Source organism: Aquarana catesbeiana, linkage group LG13, assembly GCF_042186555.1.
Source record: "Aquarana catesbeiana isolate 2022-GZ linkage group LG13, ASM4218655v1, whole genome shotgun sequence".
NCBI lineage: Eukaryota > Metazoa > Chordata > Amphibia > Anura > Ranidae > Aquarana > Aquarana catesbeiana.
Window position 1 is genome coordinate 176883931 of NC_133336.1, and position 8899 is coordinate 176892829.

Below are 8899 nucleotides of genomic sequence, written 5' to 3' on the forward strand. Positions count from 1 at the left end.
GCAGGACAATGACCCCAAACACACTGCTAAAGCAATAATTGAGTGGTTTAAGAGGAAACATGTAAATGTGTTGGAATGGCCTAGTCAAAGCCCAGAACTCAATCCAATAGAAAACCTGTGGTCAGACTTAAAGATTGCTGTTCACAAGCGCAAACCATCCAACTTGAAGGAGCTGGAGCAGTTTTGCAAGGAGGAATGGGCAAAAATCCCAGTGGTAAGATGTGGCAAGCTCATAGAGACTTATGCAAAGCGACTTGGAGCTGTGATAGCCACAAAAGGTGGCTCTACAAGGTATTAACTTTAGGGGGGTGTTTCTGTTATTTTGTCATATTTGTTGTTTGCTTCACAGTAAAAAAAAAAAAAAACATCTTCAAAGTTGTGGGCATGTTCTGTAAATTAAATGATGCAAATCCTCAAACAATCCATGTTAATTCCAGGTTGTGAGGCAACAAAACACGAGGGGGATGAATACTTTTGCAAGGCACTGTGTGTGTATATATATATATATATATATATATATATATATATATATATATATATATATATATATACAACTTCGTAGGTCTTACTCGGTTATTCGCACACATCCGTACTTACTGCCTTTCTCCGTTCCTCATTCGAGCCTACAAGCACTCACCAACAGTGTGCTTCTTTCATCCCACCGATCCGAGTCCAGTCGCAAACAGCGGCTCTACGATTCGGATCTTCAGCATACAAGCACTCACCAGCAGTGTGCTTCTTTCATCCGACCGATCTGAGTCCAGTCGCAAAAGCGACTCAATGCTTCAAAACTTTAGCATACACAAGCACTCGCCAACAAGTGTGCTTCTTTCATCCCACCGATCCAAGTCCAGTCGCAAAAGCGACTCAATGCTTCAAATCTTTAGCATACACAAGCACTCACCAACAGGGTGCTTCTTTTATCCGACCGATCTGAGTCCAGTCGCAAAAGCGACTCAATGCTTCAAATCTTTAGCATACACAAGCACTCACCAGCAGTGTGCTTCTTTCATCCCACCGATCCGAGTCCAGTCGCAAAAGCGACTCAATGCTTCAAAACTTTAGCATACACAAGCACTCACCAACAAGAGTGCTTCTTTCATCCCACCAATCCAAGTCCAGTCGCAAACAGCGGCTCTGCGATTCGGATCTTCAGCATACAAGCACTCACCAACAGTGTGCTTCTTTCATCCCACCGATCCGAGTCCAGTCGCAAACAGCGGCTCTGCGATTCGGATCTTCAGCATACAAACATTCACCAGCAGTGTGCTTCTTTCATCCCACCGATCCGAGTCCAGTCGCAAACAGCGGCTCTGCGATTCGGATCTTCAGCATACAAGCACTCACCAACAGCGCGCTTCTTTCATTCAAACCAATCCCAGCCCAGTCGCATACCGGCTCAGTGATCCAAGACCCCCGGCACAGCAAAAAACCCCACCGCACATTCCAAAAAAAAAAAAAAAAACTCTTTTACTTTGTAAATCACCGCAAACATTTTCAAAATGGCTTCATACAGCCATTCATCTTTCGTAGCAACACGGCTACTCATCGATTTCTCCAACCCTTCCCCCTTTCAGGTCAGTAGAGTTCTTCAGTTGATCCATCCTGCAACAGGTGTGGACAGTATCTTCCTCAGCTTCCCGGTCGACCCAAGTCTCGACCTCAAAAAAAAAAAAAAAAACTAAAACTCCACTACTAGAACTTCAAGGCAGCGGACACCATGTCGCAGGCCAGCAGCGAGGACCTCGCCTCCACCCCGTCGTCACCTGGGGCAGACTCAGCAAACGACGACTTACAGTCTCTCAGAGCTTGGACCATCCCCAAGCCTACAGCTGAACTACGCCGCAGGGGAATACCTTTCCCTGCGACTGCTAGGAAAGCTGAGCTTTTCAGCTTGCTATTTCCTTCGCCAGCGGCAGCCCAATCGGGCACCCAGGCATCACTACAGTCAATCTCATCAGCAATCACTCAGCTGCACTCCTTGGTGACCCCACTATCGGCAGCAGTCACTGATGTCCAGACAAGAGTGGGAACCCTGGAGGTACATCAAGCTGCACCCTCACCATCTACAGTAACCACCGCCACCCCCATGCCTCTCCTTACAGGTACGCCCGACATCTATACCTACGTCCTCCCCGCACATCTCGTCCCAGCAGGCATCAGGAAGGACATCATGGATGGGAAGGATATTAACTTGGCATCCCTCCTCATCGCAGTACACGACCCAGCCGAAAACAAGTCCTATGCGTGGGGAGACGTTTCCGTCGTCCTAAAGGCCAAAGACCATAGGCTTACCCGCAAACTCAATATTGCGGAGTTCGTACTAGCATTTGGCATGTTCAGAGACGTGCTATGCACGGTCAACCCCAACAGGAGAGAGGAGCTGGACCTATACCTACACGCAATAGTAGATCTAGGTTATAAATATGGGGGATGCTGCTTTTATGACTATCACAGGTCATTTTCAGCAAAAGCAGCAGCTAGACTTTCCCAGTTTTAAATAAAAACCAACTGGAGTACCATCGATACAGAGCTGTTCTGTCGCCATTTCGCTGGCCTACGTTCCCCACTCTGTACCAACTGCCAGTCGTCCACCCATACGGCCAACTGGCGCTCCGAGTCAGGTGGCAGACGCCCCCCCAACCCTCCCTTCTTTCCCAGCGTCACTCGTCACTCAACGGCATTTACTCAGCCGGCTCAGGCAGACAGATTAGGACGACCCATCCAGGCACCAGGGGGAGCAGCCATATGCAATAACTTCAACTTTGGGGGTTGTAACTTCCCCCACTGCAAACTACTTCATGTCTGTCTCACATGCCACAAAGCTGACCCCAGGTACGCTTGCGCTATGAAACAGCCTAAACCCGAATGACTAAGCCGAGTGCACGTCGGATGGCTCGCGTTTTACCTCGCCTCACACCCAACACCTTCACTGGCAGCCTTTCTCATCCGGGGATTCACGACAGGCTTTCACACCGGACTTATCACACTCCCAAACACAACTCACGAATGCAAAAACCTGCTGTCAGCCGCTACCGACGAGGAAACCATCACCACCCTGCTGCAAACAGAACTAGACCGGGGATACATAATCGGCCCCTTTACACAATCACCTTTTTCTGTATGGAGAGTCAGCCCTATCGGCCTTGTGAAGGGCAAGTTTTCAAATAAACTTCGTTTAGTTTATGATTTGTCCACGCCTCATTGTTCCCATATACCCAGTTTAAATTCCCTTATACCTTCAGAAGAGTTTACACTTAAATATTCAACGGTAGACTCAGCTATTCAATCCATCATTCTCGCAGGAGCAGGCGCCTGGTTGTCTAAAGCAGACATCTCGGACGCATTCAAATTGTTGCCAATTGATCCGTGCCTATGGCGGTGGCACGGAATCAAATGGAAAGGTCTATACTATTTCGCCACCAAGTTAACGTTCGGCTCCAAAAGCAGCCCGTGGCTATTCGACACTTTCGCTCAGTCTCTTTCCTGGATTCTCTCACAACATGCGTCCTGTCAGAAAGTGATCCACTACTTAGACGACTTCCTACTCATAGAGAAACCCAACGAGCCCCCAGTTGATCTAAACAGCCTCAGAACAATCTTTCATAATCTTAACGTACCTTTAGCGGATAAGAAGGTAGAAGGCCCGGCACAGATCATCACCTTCTTGGATATCATACTCAACACTCACACCATGCAAGCTAGTCTGCCTCCCGACAAATTGACCCGCATCAGGACAGTCATCCACACATTCACTAATACGCAAGGCTGCACAAAAAAAAAAAAAAAAAAAAAAAAAAAGCAACTGCAATCCCTCCTTGGCATGCTGAACTTTGCCATAAGGATCATCCCTCAAGGGCGATCCTTCGTCTCACGTCTCCTGGTGTTCCTTTCCCAGGTACAAGACCCCGACCTAATATTTAAACTAGACAAGGCAGCCGTAGCTGACCTAGCCAGGTGGGACGATTTTCTAACAAACCGGAACGGCATTTCGATGTTTATCCCATCAGCGTCTCCCACTTCACCCCAAATAATCACGGACGCCGCAGCCTCCACAGGTTTTGCAGCTATTTTTGGCCACCACTGGTTCGCAGCACCATGGCCGCCAGAAATACTCTCGATCCCCGGGTTCAGTCAATCCTCCTCGATGTTCGAGATTTACCCCATTGTTGCAGCAGCCCACGTCTGGGGCAACAACTGGGTAGGACAAACAGTGACATTTTCACAGATAATCTAGCCACAGCCTCTATTATAAACAAAGGTCGCTCCAAGTCCTTGGCCATCATGTCCTTCCTACGCAGGCTGGTGCAACTCTCACTACAGCACCAATTTAATGTCCTCTGCGTTCATATCCCCGGTAAATGCAACACTTCGGCCGACGCGCTATCTCGCTTTAACTACACAACCTTCTTTTCGCAGGAACCTGGAGCCGACCCGACCATGTCTGCTATCCCACATTGGTCACAGCTAACCCTGGATTGAAGCGACATCTTCATGACGCCACTAGTCTGATTAACCAGTCACTATCTCACAATACCCTGAAAGGCTACCATGCTGCCTGGAAAAGCTATCACAGGTTTCTAGAGGCTAACCCCGGGGCTATACCAGGAGATCTCCATCATATCCTGGCCTTCATTCCATACTGCCACACTCAGCTGAAGTTATCCTACAACACTATTAGACTCTACCTAGCTGGCATCCAGCATTTCACCTCTTTTCTAGATCCTAACAAACCATCTTTGTTCGCTACCCATGCGGTCAAGGCCATCCTCCGAGGCATCCACAAGCAGAAACCCCAAGTTAGCGGTAAACGCTTACCAGTCACCAGTGCCATGTTTTGAGACATGTCCACCATACTCTCACGCTCACCTTTCGGTTTTTTGCCCAGCTTGGTCATCCAAGCTGCCATCTACCTGGCATTTTATGGCTTTCTACGACCCAGCGAATTCACAGTCAGCAGCACCAGTCATAGGGCCTTACGCAGACGCCACCTCACGCGTCACCACAGCCACTTCACGATACACCTCGAGGTATCCAAAACACAACAGTCCGGTCCAGGGGTTGACATCAAGCTCTTCAGAACGCACAACGCCTGGTGCCCCGTAGCCATCCTAGATAGTCTATTAGCCCATTCACTTGATCCCTCGCAGGACAGCCCATTGCTGCCGTTCCCGATCAGCCCGCTTAGTACCAACCAGTTCACTACTCACGTCAGGATCCTTCTGCGCAACTTAGGCCTTGACCCCAACCGTTATTCTGGACATTCTTTCCGTATTGGAGCAGCATCAGCAGCCTCACGAAACGGAGTCCCGGACCACGTGATCAGGAAAATGGGAAGGTGGAAATCCACCTGCTTTGCTCGCTATATTCCCAATCCACAAGTAGAAACGTCACGAGCCTTTTGCAAGCTCGCTCTGTAAGAAGACCATAAACTTAAACAAAACATTACCTCCCTAAACCAAGTCTTTTGCGCCCTTCTCTGGCATACCGCCCAGCAGATCTGGGTTTACCATACAGCAGGCCAGGGCACACTTCAGGTCTATTTATGTTGTTAGTCTTGTGACGTGTTTATGTGTTTCATATCTATCAGGACGGAGGACTCCGACTATATCTATATCTATATCTATATACAGTGATCTCTGTCATGTTCTAGTGAGCCCATCCCCCCAGCAGTTAGAACATGCTGAGGGAACACAGTTAACCCCTTGATCGCCCCCTAGTGTTTAACCCCTTACCTGCCAGTGACATTTACATAGTAATCAGTGCATTTTTATAGCACTGATCACTGTATAAATGACAATGGTCCCAAAATAGTCTCAAAAGTGTCCGATCTGTCTGCCACAATGTCAAAGTCATGATAAAAATCGCAGATCGCCACCATTACTAATAAAAAAAAAATATTAATAAAAATGCCATAAATCTATCCCCTATTTTGTAGACATGGTAACTTTTGCGCAAACCAATCAATATATGCTTATTGCGGTTTTTCTTACTAAAAACATGTAGAAGAATACATATTGGCTTAAACTTGGTTTTTTATATATTTTGGGGGGATATTTATTATAGCAAAAAGTAAAAAATATTGCTTTTTTTTCAAAATTGTCGCTCTTTTTTAGTTTATAGCGCAAATAACAATTTTGTTTGGGTACAACGTCACATGACTGCGCAATTGTCAGTTAAAGCGACGCAGTGTCGTATCGCAAAAAAGGGCTTGGTCAGGAAGGGGGTAAATCCTTCCAGGGCTAAAGTGGTTAAAGATATAACACAAATGCATGTATTGCAAAAATGTACTATGTATGCTTTTTTTTGTCATTTTGCCTTTTATTTTCCCATACTGGATTATTTCCTGTTGGAATTAATTTAAATAAAAAATAAAGTTATAGTATGTATCAAAAATGAAGGTTGCCAATATCTGACCCTAGTATAGGTATCACAGGGGCAGATTAAATAAGAAAAGTAATAAAATAGACATAAAATCTTGCAAATAGAGCTCGCAATGAATTTTGACAGAGTTGTATATTGACCTGAAAATGTTTGTTTAAATTGAAAGTTTTCATGCAAAGTGAACATGCTTTATGCCTTTAGTAAATTGACCCCATGTTCACTTGGTGTAGTTAAGTGTTTTCTATTATTAGTCAATTTTAAATATTATACAATAGTTATTTATTTATTTATTTATTCTTTACAGGTAACAGCTAACACTGGGGTATTAATGGTGGACTAGTTGCACAGTGTTTTGAATAAAAATTTAGCAAATCATACAAATTTGCAATCATTTTACAATTAGCAAAGCTTACAAGCAAGTTGCAGAACCCCTGGGGATTAATCATAAATCTCTGCTTCAACAAAGTATTCAATAATACAGCAAAATACATTGATAAAAAAAATTTAAATGATTCCTACCTTTGAACAAAATGAAAAAGGTGATAAGTTTCATTTCTCTTGCGTCTCTCCTCCTGCGTATTGCTACTGTATGAATTGTCTTTTAAGTGTACTATTCTATCACCAACGGAAATGCCCCTCCTCCACTCTTTATGTGCTCATCAGAGGTGAAAAGAACTTTGTGATTGTGAGATTCATTGTGATTCTAATTTTCTATTGTTTGTGTGGTAATGGGTATTAATGAACTAAATTTTTATATCTTAACACGTTTGATGGATTTTATCCATTTTGAAATTTTTAATTTTTTGCTTACTGTAATTTCTGTATTTTGTGATTTTACCTTTGTGTGGGAATTATAAGAATATGTGCAATGAGCATGGGACCTTTTTGTTCTCTTAACTGAAGGAATTGCAGCATTTCTGTTGGTCCCCACACATTGGGATTAACCAATTGACCACTCGGCACTTAAACCTCCTTCCTAACCAGACCAATTTTCAGCTTTTGGTGCTCTCACATTTTGCATGACAATTACTCAGTCATGCAGCACTGTACCCATATGAAATTTGTGTCTTTTTTTTTTCACACAAATATAGCTTTCTTTTGGTGATATTCAATCACAGCTGGGTTTTTTATTTTTTGCGCTATAAATAGATAAACCGAAAATTCTGTAGGAAAAAAAAAAATTTTCTTTGTTTCTGTTATAAAATTTTGCAAATTAGTAATTTTTCTTTATAATTTTTGGCCAAATTTTATACTGCTACATATCTTAAAAAAAAATAAAAATAATCCAAATCGGGGTATATTATTTGGTCTGTGTGAAAGTTATAGAGACTACAAGCTATGGTGCCAATCAAATTGATCACACCTGAAGTACTGACGGCCTAGCTCATTTCTTGAGACCCTAACAAGCCAGGCCAGTACAAATACCCCCAAATGACCCTTTTTTGGAAAGTAGATATTCCAGGGTATTTAGAAAGAGGCATGGTGAGTTTTTTTAAGTTGTAATTTTTTCCCACAATTCTTTGCAAATCAAGATTTTTTTTTTTTTCTATTTAGAGTATGGATGGATGGATGAGTATTGCTGAGCATGGATGAGTATGGATGGTAGGATGAGTATTGCTGAGTATGAATAGATGGATGAGTTTTGCTGAGTATAGATGGATGTATGAGTATTGCTGAACATGGATGGATGGATGAGTATGGATGGCTGAGCATGGATGGATGGATGAGTATTGCTGCGTATGGATGGACGGATGAGTATTGCTGAGCTCATACTCATTCATACTTAGCCCAAAAGTGCCTGAAAAACGCCCCAGTGTGAAAGGGGTCTAACTGAAAGACCCCTTTCACACTGGGGCACTTTGCAGGCACTACAGAGCTAAAAATAGCACCTGCAAAGCGCCCTGAAAGAGCCGCTGCTGTGTCTCCAGTGTGAAAGCCAGAGGGCTTTCACACTGGAGCGGTGCTCTGGCAGGACGCTAAAAAATGTCCTGCTAGCAGCATCTTTGAAGCGGTGAAGGAGCGGTGTATACACTGCTCCTGCCCATTGAAATGAATGGCTCAGCATGGCTATACCGCCAGCATAGTGCTGGTTTTAACCCTTTCTTGGCCGCTAGCAGGGGGGTAAAACCGCCCCCTCTAGCTGCCGAATACCAACGGTAAAGTGGCGCTAAAAACAGCGCAGTTTGACCATCGGCGTCCGCACCGCCCCAGTGTGAAAGGGGCCTTAGATTTTATGAGATGAAGGGGAAAAAAAGAAAGGAAAAAAAAATCGGCCTAACATAGCGGCCCAAAAAAATCGGCATCATATATTTTCTAAATATCGGCATCGGCCAGAGAAAAACCCATATCGGTCAACCTCTAGTGTAGACAACCGGTTATCTGTGAGTGAGACCTGTTTTCTTTCAAGCAAAACCCCGTGTGTCCTGAAGAAGCAATAGCAAAACACATTGACGCACAGGGGCTCACTAGCATCTATTCGGTGTCAATTTTTTGTCAATATGTATTGTATGCTTTT

General features: G+C 44.3%; 1 protein-coding gene across 2 annotated transcripts in view; it reads right to left on the minus strand.

Annotated features, from left to right (window-relative positions):
• The window catches only part of LOC141116338 (uncharacterized), a 49387-nt gene extending 42418 nt beyond the window's left edge, over positions 1 to 6969 (minus strand). For both annotated transcript variants that reach the window (XM_073608563.1, XM_073608561.1), the window contains exon 1: positions 6904 to 6969. In XM_073608563.1, coding sequence (XP_073464664.1) covers positions 6904 to 6937 — 34 coding nt within the window. In that variant the 5' untranslated portion in view covers positions 6938 to 6969. The remainder of the gene's footprint in view (positions 1 to 6903) is intronic.
• Between the last annotated feature and the right edge of the window lie 1930 nt (positions 6970 to 8899).